Here is a 14,887-nt window from a genome sequence, read left to right on the forward strand (position 1 = left end):
GGGTATAAAAGGGTTCACACCACATCTTTCTTGTGAGGCACCTTTTGTAGGACAAAACCGTGAGGCCAAGGAGGCTAGAGCGGACAATACTTCACAAGGGTGTGCCAAGGGGGCTAGAGCGGATAATACTTCACAAGGATGTGAACCGTGATGATTAGGCTGATCTGGGATGCTGGATGAGTGGATGCCAAGATCCCGGAGCCTCGCGGATTCGGAGCTTATGTCTCGACCTGTGACACAGGCACTTAGACATAGTCTTCCAAAAAACATTTAACATATTTATATATATATATATATAGTATTTTTTTTTTCATGAAACTTATTATTTAACCCTCATCTCTTATTGAATTTACTATATGATTCTCCCTTTCTCTTATATTTGATTTCTTCTTTGCTCACAGTTTAAGATAAGAAAGAATTATATGAGTTAAAATTTAAATTTACTGAATATCATCTTTTTTAAAATAATTATACGAATCAATTGAATTAAATTTTAAGTTTTTTTTAAATCATTTTTGTTTCCTCTCATTTCATTATTGGTAGATTATGATTAAATTATTAAAAAAATCCATAAATTATTATATTTTTTTAAAAGTGAGTTCATATACTTTATTGTCCTAAATAAACTCTTATTATTTAATTTTTATCCCAATAAATCTTTATTTCAAATAGAAGATTAATTTATGTAAAAAACCAATTTAGGTGCAAATTAAATATTGAGTGCTTATTTAGGTATAAATTAAAGGTTACAAACTTATTTTTACACATTAAAAATAGAGTTTATATATATTTTTTAAAATTAAGTAGAGTTTATATTTAATACACTATTAATATATATATATATATATTATATTGTTAATGAACTATATGATGTCACTAATAAATAAATATAAAATTTTACAAACTCTAAAAATAAATACACAAAAAATTAATTTTTTTTTAAAAATATTTCATTGATAAAGTAACATCATATAATTCATTAACAGTATATAGAATTTATAAACTAATAATACATAAAAAATAAACTCATAAAATATATAAACTTATCTAAGTAAAGTGATAAAATTAAGAATTTTTTTTATTGTTTTAACCATAGATTATAAGGTAACAAAAAAAAAAATCAATGGAAAGAAAAAGAAGTCCCAAATTAGTTGGCTAAATGAAGAACAAGAATCAAAACACAGCAAGGGATTGGCTGATATGTATATTTGTCAAAAGGATGATATATATATAAAGATAAAATATTTTATTTATAAAATCTAAATTTTCGTTTCCTCTATTAACAATCTCCCTAAACTCTGGAACGGCTAAACTTTTGTTAACAAATAAAGTAAAGCTCAAGAATCAACCGACTTAACCATACACAAAATTGAATTCCCCTAGAATATTCGCTTTTAAATACCCCTATCATAATTAACCCACAAGTACCTTTTAAATAACCCTCCTCTGTTACGAGACTCTTGTACCAAGAAAACATTCAAAGAGTTCTTTAGTTTTTCAAATCTTCTGTTTGATTTTCATTCGGAGAGATGGCTGGAAGAATTGTTGTGATTTTTTATTTTGACAAAACTATCATTGATTGCGATAGTGATATCTGGGCTGTTGATGACATGGGTTTTACCGACTTGTTCAACCAGCTTCTCCATACCATGCCTTGGAATTCTCTAATGGTAAGCCATAACAAGTCCCTTGAGTCTTTCTGTTGTTTTGCCTTTTAAAAGAAAATATGAAACTCAATGTTTAAACTTTAAATGTTTTTTTTTTTTTGGTGGTATAAAATTACAGGACAGGATGATGAAGGAACTTCATGCCCATGGAAAAACCATTGATGACATTGCTGAGGTTTTGAAACGAGTTCCTATCCATCCTAGGATCATCCCAGCTATTAAATCAGCTCATGCTTTAGGGTGCTCTTTTCTTCTTAGTGTTTGATCTTTGACTACAAAACCGGAGTTTGGAGCAATAGAAATATAGGGTGGTGATCAAATTGGTTTGATTTTTTTTTTTCCAGGTGTGAACTCAGGATTGTAAGTGATGCGAACACGTTCTTCATTGAGACAATTCTGGAGCATCTTGGAGTGAGGGAATATTTCTCAGAGATCAACACCAACCCCAGCTTTGTTGAAGAAGGGAGGCTAAGCATCTTCCCTTACCATGATTTCACCAAGTGTTCCCATGGCTGCAACCTCTGTCCCCCAAATATGTGCAAGGTATCATTTTTTTTTCATCAACAACATGATTTAATTTCATTCATATGACAAATTTAAATTATTTGAAAACATTTTTGGGGCTTGAATTTGCTGGTATTCCACATGTTCATGTATAGTCAATTTCATCCCACTAGGTTGGATTTAGATATGTCAACTTCTTTCTTGACCCCACTTAATCTATTAAAGTAATGGTTCATATAAAGACATAAATAAGATCCATGATCTTGACATGGGTCAACAATTTTTAAAATCATATGAATCTACAATCATGAAATATGATGTCAACAATTTAAAATTTTTGGCTTCTGCTTTGTGAAACAGGGAATGATCATCAAGACGATTCAAGCTTCTTTAGAGGGGAAGAAAAAAATCATCTACCTCGGAGATGGTAGTGGGGATTACTGCCCAAGCCTGAGGCTTGAAGAGTCAGACTATGTGATGCCAAGGAAGAATTTTCCAGTGTGGGATTTAATTTGTAGGAATCCTATGCTCATCAAAGCTGAGATTCATGAATGGAGTGATGGTGAAGAGCTGGAGCACGTTTTGTTGCAAATAATCAAAATGATTTTCGCCGAAGAAGACAACAACAGCTCTGTCCAATTGATCTCTGTTGATTGCAAACTGCAAATGATTTCAGCATCTAGCCATACCATGCCTCATGCCCTGTCAGTTCCTCGATAGAGTAATATTTGTTGGACAGATCGATGCCAATACTCATCTAATGCAGAGTTGCTCAAAGGATTTTGATTGTTAGGCCTTAATTATGGCCTTAATTTTCTCTAATCAAGTGTGTTTGAAATAATTGAAAATAAACTTTGCTAAAGAAAATAAGTGTGTTTGAAAAAGGATTATATATATATATATAAATATAGCATAAACATAATTTATAATTATAGGTGACTGATAATTGAGAAACTGTCCCTATATGGAAAAAAATCAACATCCAGTTGTCGTGTTTTTCAACACGAGTCGTGGCTTTCACACAATGTTGTTGAATAAATAGTGTCTACCATGGAAATGCTTTGGTCATTTGGTGTAAAGTTTAATTTATTTAGCTGCCCCCCAAGTCCAAGACTGAACTTCTTCTACAGGCCATCATCGAGGATTGGACTGCCTCTAAATCTGATCCTGTGTTGCTGCTACCTATCATACACTATTACAGCTTTTAAAGTCATAGAAATGCTCTACTTCGCTTGCAGTTCGCACCAGGCAAATTTTCAATACGTGAATAATCACTTCGACTAGCGTATGTCCGCTCTTTAAAATTTGGACAATTTTGTTTTTAAATTCTATATTTTAAGGAATGTTTGTTATTCTGTTAATTTTGATAATAAATTTAAAAATTTTACTATCAACAAATGTAATAATTTCCTTTATTTATTTATACACCCGGCAAGAATTGAATAGATATGGAATGATTGGACATGTAACAAGATTATGAGATTGACTTTTCATAGAAAAAAATAATGTTCGATATTCGTCGCACATGCTTCGTCAAATGATTCTAATTCTCTTTGATGAGAATTTTTCTCATTTTTATAGAAAAATAATTGCAGATATATGAAAAAATATATATATTAGCAATTATTATTCTAAATTAATAAATTGATTGTTTTAGAAGAATAAGATTAACTATAAATTCAAATATATTATGAATTTACTTAAAAAGAATTTAAGATTTCAATTTTAAGATATATTAAATTTAAATATTTTAAATATGTAATATCTTTCATCTCGCATAAAAAATTTATTATGATATATATATTTATATTTGAGCATAGTTACGATGCATTTTTATAAGATAAAAATATTGAGACTTTTAATTTGAGTTCATAAAAATAATATTTCATAGATTTAGTTAAAGTCTTTACAATAAATATCATATCAAACATAATTAGAAAGTGTATGAGTTAAATACTGTAGAATATGAGTCAACTCTATAATCTTGATTCTGTGTATAATCTATTTGATTTGACGAGAATATTCAAGAATTATAATGGTCTTAATCTCACGTTAAAAAATTTATAAAAAATTATTATGATATATATATATATATATGTATGTAAAAACTTGAATTCATATTTGTGAGATGTCTTTTTAAAAAATAAAATCATAAAATTTTTGAATTAAAATATATTATATCTTGATAGGTGGGTCTAAGTCTTCATAAAATAAAAAATGATTTTCATGTTAAAATAAAGGGTTTTTTTTTAGGTAAACCTAGGCATGATCATTCTAGAGAGTGTTTCTAAAACAACATTTTAAATACATCAATATAATTTTAGAAGAAGATGTATTTTTAAAATCAAAGTAAAATCTTAAATACATTAAAATAATTAAAAAAAACATATTTCTAAAATCGTTTAAAAATTTAAATACAAACAAAATTTAAAAAATTCTTAATTATTTTATCAAAAAGTATAAGCCAAAATCTAAACATACGTAAATTTTTTTGGAAGTTTTAAAAAGTAAATTTGTCAATTAAAAAAAAACTAAATTATTAATATTTTCAAACCAGTGATTAGATTAATGAAAATAAAATATTATATTTATACTTTTTCGGTGGGTATTTCAATTGGCATATTCTCAATATTCTCGCCTTTTTGCCATAAAAGCATTTAGTAATAAACAAAAAGTTAAAATACTAAAAAAGTTATTAAACTATTTAAATTTAATTAAATAATTTTTTTTTTATTTGTATTCATATAACTCCTTACTTTAAATAAAAGATTTATTTATATTAAAAACTTATTTAGGTATAAATTAAAATTTAAGATTTTATTGAAATGCAAATTAATGTAAATTAAAATTTTTTTTGTCAATTATATTAATTAAAAGTTAAAAACATAATAAAATGCAATAAAAAAATAAAAATTTATATTTAGAAAGTGATAAAATTCATAAATTTTTTATTATTTTAACCTAAATAAAACCAGAACATTATTTATTTGCAATTATTTGATCTTTCATGATTTCATCAAAGGGCCAATATCTCAAAAAAAAATAAAAATGAAACCCATGCTTACGAACTTTCGTGGCTACCAGAAAAAGAAAGACTTGGGTAACAAACATTAATTAAATATTTCCAAAAATCATAGCCGTCAATTTCAAATTCACGCCCATCTTTCCTCTATATAAATACCCTGGTTTGTTCTAGACATTCCCAAAGACAGAGTAAACCTCACTCAAATATCCTTCCATCTCTTTACGTGGTGATAGATTTTTCTTTCCTTATTCATCATCAAAAATGGCTTCAGGCATAGTTGTGATTTTCGATTTCGATAAGACGATTATCGATTGCGATAGCGACAATTGGGTGTTGGATGAGTTGGGGGCAACGGAGTTATTCAATCAACTACTCCCCACCATTCCTTGGAACTCTCTTATGGTAATTACTCTGTTTCTTTTCACGTTGCATGTTGTTGCTGTTTCTTTTCTTTTCCTTCTTTCCAAACAGGATTTAATCATTTTTTTATGTACAAATAGTACAGGATCGAATGATGACAGAACTTCATTCACAAGGAATAAAAATTGAGGACATTGTGGCTGTTCTAAAAAGAACTCCAATACATGCCCGAATCATCCAAGCCATTAAATCAGCTCATGCTTTAGGGTATTGTAACGTACACATTTTTTCTTTCTGGTTTTCTAGCTAGAAAAATACTGAAAGTTTTGGTGGCCATGGCATTATTTTCAGATGTGATTTGAAGATTGTAAGCGATGCGAATGTGTTCTTCATCGAGACAATTTTGGACCATCATGGGCTGAGGGAATGCTTTTCAGAGATCAATACGAACCCAAGTTTCATCGATGAAGAAGGCAGGCTAAGAATCTTCCCTCACCATGATTTCACTAAATCTCCTCATGGATGTCATCATCCCTGCCCTCCAAACATGTGCAAGGTATGCTTTTTTTAACTTAAAAATCATAACTATGAATCATGCATGCTTCAAACATGATTAGGAAACTGAACTTACTTTCCCGAACAAATTAAAGGTTTTAAAGCTGTCTTTCTTGCCCCTAAAAGGACCATGATGTTTATCTGAGACAGGCCTCTGATTTTGACATAATCAAATGCATTATTTAAATAGCTTCCCTACATTTGTGTTTTAATAACAGAAGGAACAATCTTTAGTGGATCATGACAAATCACATAATTTTTGGGAAAATTTACGTACATGCAATTAATTAATCAATCCAAAGCATGACCATTAGCTGTAAGATATATATATATATATATAATGATATCATTTTTTTTATTATATAATTAACTATGGTTTAATTCCCTTTTAATAGGGTATCGTGATTGAAAGGATCCAAGCTTCTCTGTCCATGGAGAAAAAGAAAACAATAATCTACCTTGGCGATGGGATTGGTGATTTCTGCCCAAGTTTGAAGCTTGGAGATGAGGACTATGTAATGCCAAGGAAGAATTTCCCAGTTTGGGACTTGATTTGCAAAATTAGGGGGCTAATGAAGGCAGAAGTATGCGAATGGAGCAATGGAGAGGCGTTTGAGTATATGTTGCTCCACCTTATTAGCAGGATTTCCATCAACAGTGGCAATACTGCTCAGCTATATTCAGTTGATTGCAAGCTACAAACAGTGCCAGGCGCTGCCCGTGAAACCATCTCCCAGGCCATTTCTCTTCCTTATTAGAAGTTAAACTTGAAGTTGAAATGGCGAATTAATTTCTGACAATGTGATGTCTTTTAGCTTTGGAAATCCACTTTACCCTCGCATTTGGGCATTCAAATTAATTGATTATAATTGACAATAAGATGACAAATTAATTGAGCATTAGTGTTTTCAAATTCACTTTCTTAATTCCATCTTTCTAAACATAGCATAAAGTAGTTTGAAAAGGAATTTTACCCTAGCATTGCATTTTTGCTGAAGGCAGCTCTGGTTTGATAGCCAAGTGACAACATCAAAAGCATATAAATTATCAAAAACTGAAAACTGCTACAGGCTTAACTTACCAGTTCTTGATCAACGTTCTTTTTTGGTCAGAGTTGTTGATCAAAGTTGAAAATGCTGAAAATGAATTCCATCCAGTATGGACTAATCTTTTTCTTCATGTCTGTCATTTGGTCTTTCACTCATTACTATAGCTATAAGTTATGATTTGTGCAGCCAAGTATTTTTTCTGCAAACACATATACCTACTTTAATGACCATTAATCAAAAGCCAAAGTGGGTAGGAAATGGTTATCATATTGTTCCACAGCATATATATCAAACAAGGAAAGAATGAGGAAAAGGTGACACTTAGTTAGCATTAATTGATTTGTTTTTGGATCAGGAGTTTAACATAGATAGCTGTCAACAATATTCAACAATATCTCTAAAGTAATTAAACAGCTCCTTTCGTTTAAAAATAAAAAGCTCCCAACACTCAACAATCCCATGTGTCCAAAAAGGTTTAAGCAAAATATGCTTTAAAGAAAGAAAAATGATGACTAAGTCTCATCTCATCTAAAGACTTCAATGGCCTAATTAATTGAACTCAAAGAATATTTTAATTTTTTTTCTTACAAGGAGACCGAAGCTTACGGATTAAAGAAAGATAATTATAAGTAGCAAGAATCGAACTCCAATTTTACAAGAATATATTTGCAAAAAATAAATTGTTCCTGTTAAACCATGTTTATGTTTTATTTATCTTGCTGTGATGTTCTTTTCATGCACAAAATGTTAAATTAGTTTTAGGTTTTTTGCTAAATCATAGCTCTACTGTAATTAAAAAAAAATGGCAAGTATACAAAATTTCCTCAACTAAAATTAAACAATCATTCAAATTCTTATCTTCTTATTATTACAATCCATCATCAAACATCTATTTTTACCAATTAAATTTTTATTAAATGAAAATTAATAATTACCAACACTTACTTTCATCCAATCAAGAGTTTAATTGAACAAAAAATAAATATTTAAAAACTTAATTGAATAAAAATAAATATTTAAAGACTCAGTTAATTGGAATAAAATGATAAGCACTAAGACAAAGATTTAATTTTTGTTTAAAGGTTTTTTATACTCAGCTAAAAAAGGGAATTTATATAAGTCATTACAGGTTTTATTTTACAAATTTGAATAAGATTATGGGGGCAGAAATTGTTTTTATGGAAAATAAAAGCCTATATTTTATTTTCAATGTTTAAGTTAAAAACTGAGGTGTTTGTCTCACATTGAATAGAACTGCATCTGTTAGAGCATCTACAGCACTGAAAGGATCATGGATTATATTCCATAGATTAATGATAGCAGCTCATGGAAGATTTTAGAAAATTTTTTATTCAAGATAATAATAGTGCATTATGACTGTTACACACCACAGGCTAGCTCTTGGTGTCACTAGTCGTGCGACGGCTAATTTTTTTTTCTGATCATTGATAACTGCTAAAATTTTGATAGCGACTTCTCCTGCAACTTGACCAATATTCAGCTACTAGCTTAGAAAAGGAAGAGTTTCTCTCCATAAGGTTTGAGGGCTCATCATACTCCACCAAATTTCCTGCAGATATATAATCAAGCAATATTTGCATCACTAGTTAATTTATCAGAAGCCAATTGAATAACACAATGAGATTATAACTGGCAGTCCATTGATTGACATCAGAAGTAGAAACAAAGAGCTCACCACCCGAGAGGACCATGACCATGTCACTGTCTATAACTGTTGGAACTCTATGAGCTACTGTTATCACCGTGCAATTTGAGAACTCCTGTCTGATAATTCTTTGCAAAATGGCATCTGTTGCAGAGTCTATCGAAGCAGTGGCTTCATCTAGGACCAGAATTCTATTTCTGTTCAGAAGAACTCTTCCAAGGCAAAAAAGTTGTCGCTGCCCCACGCTCCAATTTTCACCTTCATCACTCACTGTCAATCCAACAACGACATAACATCATTTTCATTTGATTTAACTGGAACAGGAAATGTGTAGAACATCATAAATCGATAATCAGAAGAAATTTATCAATAATAACTCTTCTTATTTGTGCGCTCCTCACCAGATGAATCTAGCTTGTTTGGCAGGCCAATTATTGTTGTCTTAAGTTGGCACTTCTCCAAACCCTGCACAAGAATATATGGTAAATAAAAAGATTCAAAAAGCTCATTGTTGAAACCTTTTGATGTTACAGTCATCAGTTGGTTCACCTTCCATATTTCATCATCTGAGTAGAGGCCTAGGGGGTCTAAGTTAGTTCGAATGCTTCCCCTAAATAGAGTTGGCTCTTGAGGAATGATGCTAAGCTTCATTCTCAGATCTTTCAGTCCCATAGAGCATATATCAAGTCCATCTATAAGAATTTTTCCACTTGCAGGCTCTACCAGGCGGAACAAGGCGCTTATAAGTGTGCTTTTTCCACTTCCAGTCCGTCCAACAACCCCTACTCTGGTCCCTTCTTGGAAAGTGCAACAGATTCCTTTGAGAACTAACGGAGCATTCAGACGATATCTTATCTAAATTAAGCATAATTAGTAAGTGTGAAACCATAAAAGACAGATTTAGCAATGGCTTAATTGTTGATTGGTTCAAAGAAAATAAATCCATCACAGACTTTGAGCACCCTTTAACCCATTTTCCACTTTAGGTTCCTTACCTTCAGTTCTTGCAATTCTATCCTACCCTTAGAGGGCCAAGAAGATGGTGGTCTGTTGTCTTCTATAATTGCTGGAGGTTCTGCAGATATGTGCATGAACTGTTTTATTCTTTCAACTGAAATTATGTAATTCGATAAGTTGCAATACCAACGAGATGTAAAAATTTGTGCTCCTGTTAGTGATAAAGCATAAGAAAGAGAGAGTCCAACAATCCCTGCAGATCAAAATTTTAGAAACAGATCAATGTCTTTTAACAATGTGTACTTATAATGAAGATTGTTCAATAGAAATTATATTACCTGGAGTAACTTGATTTTTAGGAAGCAGAAGAAGGAAAAATGCAGTAGTGAATAGAGTCAGGTTTTGAAGTGTCTCTATCCTTAGAACTAGCCATTCCGTTGCTGCGTTAGAAAGAAAGAAAAGTGTGGCATCTGTGTCAACAAGCTTTAGGTAATTTTTAAAGAACCTATCCACCATGTTAAAAGCTCTTATAGTAACCACTCCAAGTGATGTCTCGGCTGCATAATTCATAACAGGAGCTTTTGTCGTTCCATTAATTCTTATTAGTTCCCTTGCTGAGGACATATAATACCCCTGCAGTTCATGAAGAACGATATTAGGTCTTTCACCTCATAAGCAAAAGAGATTGAGCAAATCAAGTGAAAATATGCATCCACCTGAATGTAGTTTACTGCTATCATAGCAAGAATGGCCACAATCAGAACTTGCCATGTAATAAAGGCCATGATTCCAATTGTTGCTATGACTTCAGTAGCACCGGCTACCAAGAAGATAGTGGCGAATGGTATGTTAAAATCGAGAATACTCATATCTGATGAAGCCTGCAAGAGTTTATAAAAAACAAAATTTAGTATCTTGGAAAAAGACTTAGAGGGTACATGAAACATTATGTTTTTCTGTATACTCATTGATAAGTGTAATCTTACTCGGGTCAGAATCCTCCCAACAGGAGTACAATCAAAGAAAAGCATTGGAGCTTTGAAAATCGCATCGGTGAGACCAGAGAAGAAGGCTTTAGAAGCTTTTAATCCTAGATGAGCAACAAAATGATCTCTAAAAAATACAAAAACAGCACTAAGTGTTGCAATTCCAGTGTAAACTCCTATCAATATGCTGCTGGTCAAGTTAGGAAATTGAATGGCAAATGCCAGCCAATAGGTAGAAGCAGCCTGAAGAATGACAAAGGCAAACTGAGTTAATACACCTAAAGATAGATCAGTAGATCCATTTGAGACAGAAACATAATCTAGGAATGGCTTCCATCCAACATGGCCAATCTCCTTTTCTTCATCTTGTGTTAATTGTACTCCAGGCGGACCCTTCAACGAGATCTCCCCCTCACTGTTCTGTTTAGTTGAATAAGATACATTAGAAATCTCTGGTCCAACTAAAGCTAGCCCTCGAGATTCTCCTCGACTTTCACTATTTGAAGAACCAAATACTGTTATGGCATCTCTATGAGCATTCACAAGTTGCTCAAATGCTGTCCCAGCCATTAATAGCTCTTCATAGCTTCCTGATTGAGCAATTTTTCCATCCTCTATAACCTAAGCAAAAATCAGATCATCCTTTCTAAAACTAGAAAAACTCATAGATACATAAAGAATATAAAAACATTAATTCAAATTTCACATTTACCAGAATTCTATCAACTTCTGAGAGAAACTCTACTTGATGAGTCACCAGGATGACAGTTTTCTTCTCTAGAGCAGTCATGACACAATCCTGCAATCATAAAAGTCAACTTGATTATGCTACAAAGAACATATATAATTGAGTTATACACCACAGATTCATACGCAAGGAAGAAGCTTGAAGTTGTTTTTCTCACATTGAACAAAACAGCAGCTGTATGCGCATCTACAGCACTGAAAGGGTCATCAAGAAGATAGATATCAGCATCATTGTAGACAGCTCGAGCAAGTTGAATCCTCTGCTTCTGTCCTCCACTCATGTTAATCCCTCTCTGACCTATTTCCGTAAGATCACCATGGTCAAAACTATTGATATCTTTATCCAAAGCACAAACTTTAATGGCTTTCTCATATTTGTGAGCATCCATTGGCTTTCCATAGATTATGTTGTCACGAATTGTCCCACTTTGGATCCAAGAAGTTTGAGAGACATAAGCAATAGATCCAAACATATGAACCTATTTGCAAGCATCAAGGGAAAAGAACTAAAATCAGTGACAACAAAACATATTGCTTACTAACGTACTAGTTGTATATTTGTTTTGTAACTCACAGTTCCTGAAAGTTTTGGTATCTCTCCCAGCATTGCACACAAGATTGAGGATTTTCCGGCACCAACTGGTCCACAAACAGCTATTTTCTGCCCCCTTTTTATTTCCATGTCCACATCCCTAAGGGTTAGACTTATTTCTGGATCCCAACTGAAATTGCCAGTTTGCACCTTGACACTTGTGTCAGAATTCTGCAGGGGAATTTTCCTCACTTCATCATTCTTGAGTTCATTGTCAAGCAGAAAGTTATTGATTCTATCAAAAGAAACTTTGGCTTGTATGAGAATTGAAAGTGCCTCAGGTAACATTCTAACAGGTTCCGCCATACTTCTTAACGTTGCAAGAACTGTAAAGATGGTTCCAGCATTCAATGGGGCACTCCCAAAAAGAGCACATCCCAAAAAGACAGCAGAAGAAACTATGGTTGGAGACATCCAATACAAGACAGTGCCAAAAGGCCTCAAACTTTGTTGTTTAGCAAGCCATTTGAACTCATTACCACGCTGGGATTCAATAAAGCTCTTGAATTTCTCCTCCCATGATTGCAACTTGATGATCTTCATGCTATTTAAGATCTCAGAAGTGGTTCTTAGTCTCTCATCTTGGGCTATCATAAACTCGGATTGAAATTTTTGCAGTATCTTCGCAAATGGCACATTAAGGAATCCGCATATGAGGAGAGGAACTAAACCAGGTATAGCACCAAAACCAACAACTGAGAATAGTACTGCAATAGACATGAAAAGCTGCAATACAAGACTCCAAGTCGAATGAAACCACCATGGAAATTCTCCCATTCTATAGGCATCTACTGCTATGTAATTTACAATCTCTCCAGTTGAATGTCTTATCCTTCCTAAACTTGAAAGCTTTAGCTGCTTCTGATATACTGCCACCATTAATGCTGATCTCATCCTCATCCCTGACCTCCTTGAAGCAAAATACCAATGCCTCTGCGAAAATGACTCAACAACCTTGGAAAGAATGAGGCATCCTAGTAAAACAAAACCTTCATGTAGATTTTCCTCTTCCTGGTTTGAATAATTTACAAAAGCATAAAGCAATAAAGGAAGGGATACTACAGAAATCGTCCTAAGAACTGCACAAACTGCTATAAAAATATTTTCCTTGAAGTAGACCTTTGTTATGGCCCAAAGAACCAAGTTTCTCCTATCACTTGAGCTTTCCTCTCTCACAAGGGATTCCCATGCATTAGCAAACTTTTGGTAGGCCAAATTGGATTCATCTTCTGTACTAATAGAAGGGATGTCTTCAAGAGCTAAAGGTCTCAAATAACCCAATGAAAGCAAAGGATTAATCCAAGAAAATGACAATTGGCTAAGACAACTGGCCTGACAAAGTTCTCTTTGGTTTTTTTCTTCCTTTTCCTCTAATAGAGGCTCTGATAAACTCTCATCTTCAGCACGTTTCCTAGCCAAATGATTGAAGTTTCTAAAAGCACAAAAGAGCAGCAAGATGTTCACAGGCCATGGAAAGATGTCAAAAATTTCAATGCTGTGTGCTCTAAACAGAATCTCAATATGCAGAGCTGAATCCAATAAAGAGAACGACACCCACCAAGCAGAGATGAGAATTTTCATCCATTGTGATTTTTTAACAAGCACGGAAACTGCTAATGATATCCAAATTAATCCTCTGACAAGCTCAACCAACCAGCTCAAGTTATTAAATCCATCATTTTTTGCTATTAGATTCCACAAACCAACACCAATATACAGAATACTAATAAGAGCACAACAGATAGAAACAAGAAGGGAGATCCAGCTTCTTCTGTCAACAACCCTGCGTTGATGCTTTTTGACACAACTTACAAGCAAAAGTAGATAGAAAACAAAGAGGAATAGCAGATTTATGACATCTATGATGCTTCTTTGAATGCAAAAAGAGCCAAAATCAAGTTTCCCTTCACAAATTAGAGAGAATCCCCCTGCATAACCATCAGAAGATTTAGAATTAGCATATTTTTGTATGGGAAAAGAAATAAAAAGAAAAGGACAAAGAACTTAAGAAGGTCAGGACATGGACATTTGGAAGAGAACTTGCTACATGAAGATTTCGCTATAGATTACTAACATATTTTCTCCATTACAACAGATAAGAATGGTCTTAGTCTTTTCTCTTTCAATGTCAAAAGTCTAAAAATATTGTCTTCACGTACAGAAAAGAGAGCAGATGAATGTACATATAGAGGTCGTTCACATGCAGTTATAATGTCAAAGAATGTACTAAACAGATGACTGAAAAAGAACAAATGGGGTGTACCAAGTAAGTTCCTCAAGGAAGCCATGGTTGGAGATTATTCCAGTTTCTGTGCTTTCACTCACTTCAGCTTTTCCATTGAAAGTACCATCAAAGAACCCCTTGCAGTGAACAGATTTATCACATTTATTTTGGTTTTTGTCTGCTTTTTCTTAGTAGACTACCAGGCAGTGGGCTTAAATATTTTATTTACATGTAAATATCAAATGCTAGTGACACTGTATCAATTTATCAGTCCTTATCCTATAACACTTATCCAGGCATGGACTATTGGCGATTAGACAGCCATCGTCCTCATTCAATGACAGAAGAAAGACAAAAAAAAAAAAAACTTTGCCTGCTCAAAATTTCAAAATACATTTGGTATGCGAAATGTTAAATTTAAGAGAAAAATGTGATGTTTTTTAAAAAAAAAATACAATGTCCGGTATTTTTTTTATATTTTTTATATTTTATATTTAAATTTATTTGAAAGAAATTTATATATATTAATTTTTTTATAATTATTAAATTTTTTTA

General features: G+C 32.6%; 3 protein-coding genes across 4 annotated transcripts; 2 read left to right on the top strand and 1 right to left on the bottom strand.

Moving 5' to 3' along the window:
- The first annotated feature begins 1,299 nt into the window (after positions 1 to 1,299).
- On the top strand, positions 1,300 to 3,041 carry LOC111278572 (inorganic pyrophosphatase 2-like). Its single transcript, XM_089764706.1, has 4 exons — positions 1,300 to 1,670; positions 1,786 to 1,907; positions 2,012 to 2,210; positions 2,532 to 3,041. The coding sequence occupies exons 1-4, from the start codon at positions 1,530 to 1,532 to the stop codon at positions 2,889 to 2,891; spliced, it is 822 nt and encodes a 273-aa protein (XP_089620832.1). The 5' UTR covers positions 1,300 to 1,529; the 3' UTR covers positions 2,892 to 3,041.
- A 2,245-nt stretch (positions 3,042 to 5,286) lies between these two features.
- Positions 5,287 to 7,040, top strand: LOC111278974 (inorganic pyrophosphatase 1-like). Of its 2 annotated transcripts, none has more exons than XM_022865779.2 (4): positions 5,287 to 5,598; positions 5,702 to 5,823; positions 5,908 to 6,112; positions 6,507 to 7,040. In XM_022865779.2, exons 1-4 carry the CDS (start codon positions 5,458 to 5,460, stop codon positions 6,867 to 6,869), a joined length of 831 nt encoding a protein of 276 aa, XP_022721514.2. In that variant the 5' UTR covers positions 5,287 to 5,457; the 3' UTR covers positions 6,870 to 7,040. The 2 variants fall into 2 exon arrangements, with proteins under 2 accessions (XP_022721514.2, XP_022721515.2); XM_022865780.2 differs by having other exon boundaries at positions 5,461 to 5,598; positions 5,697 to 5,823.
- A 1,437-nt stretch (positions 7,041 to 8,477) lies between these two features.
- Positions 8,478 to 14,540, bottom strand: LOC111278973 (ABC transporter C family member 8-like). Its single transcript, XM_022865775.2, has 12 exons — positions 14,372 to 14,540; positions 12,091 to 14,036; positions 11,675 to 11,995; positions 11,482 to 11,568; positions 10,770 to 11,390; positions 10,500 to 10,664; positions 10,122 to 10,416; positions 9,822 to 10,036; positions 9,376 to 9,681; positions 9,228 to 9,291; positions 8,857 to 9,096; positions 8,478 to 8,730 (listed from the first exon to the last, which is right to left on the bottom strand). The coding sequence occupies exons 1-12, from the start codon at positions 14,394 to 14,396 to the stop codon at positions 8,603 to 8,605; spliced, it is 4,413 nt and encodes a 1,470-aa protein (XP_022721510.2). The 5' UTR covers positions 14,397 to 14,540; the 3' UTR covers positions 8,478 to 8,602.
- Between the last annotated feature and the right edge of the window lie 347 nt (positions 14,541 to 14,887).

This window comes from Durio zibethinus, chromosome 8 (genome assembly GCF_047325235.1).
Source record: "Durio zibethinus cultivar Kanyao isolate XHJ-2024 chromosome 8, ASM4732523v1, whole genome shotgun sequence".
In the NCBI taxonomy this organism is placed as follows: domain Eukaryota; kingdom Viridiplantae; phylum Streptophyta; class Magnoliopsida; order Malvales; family Malvaceae; genus Durio; species Durio zibethinus.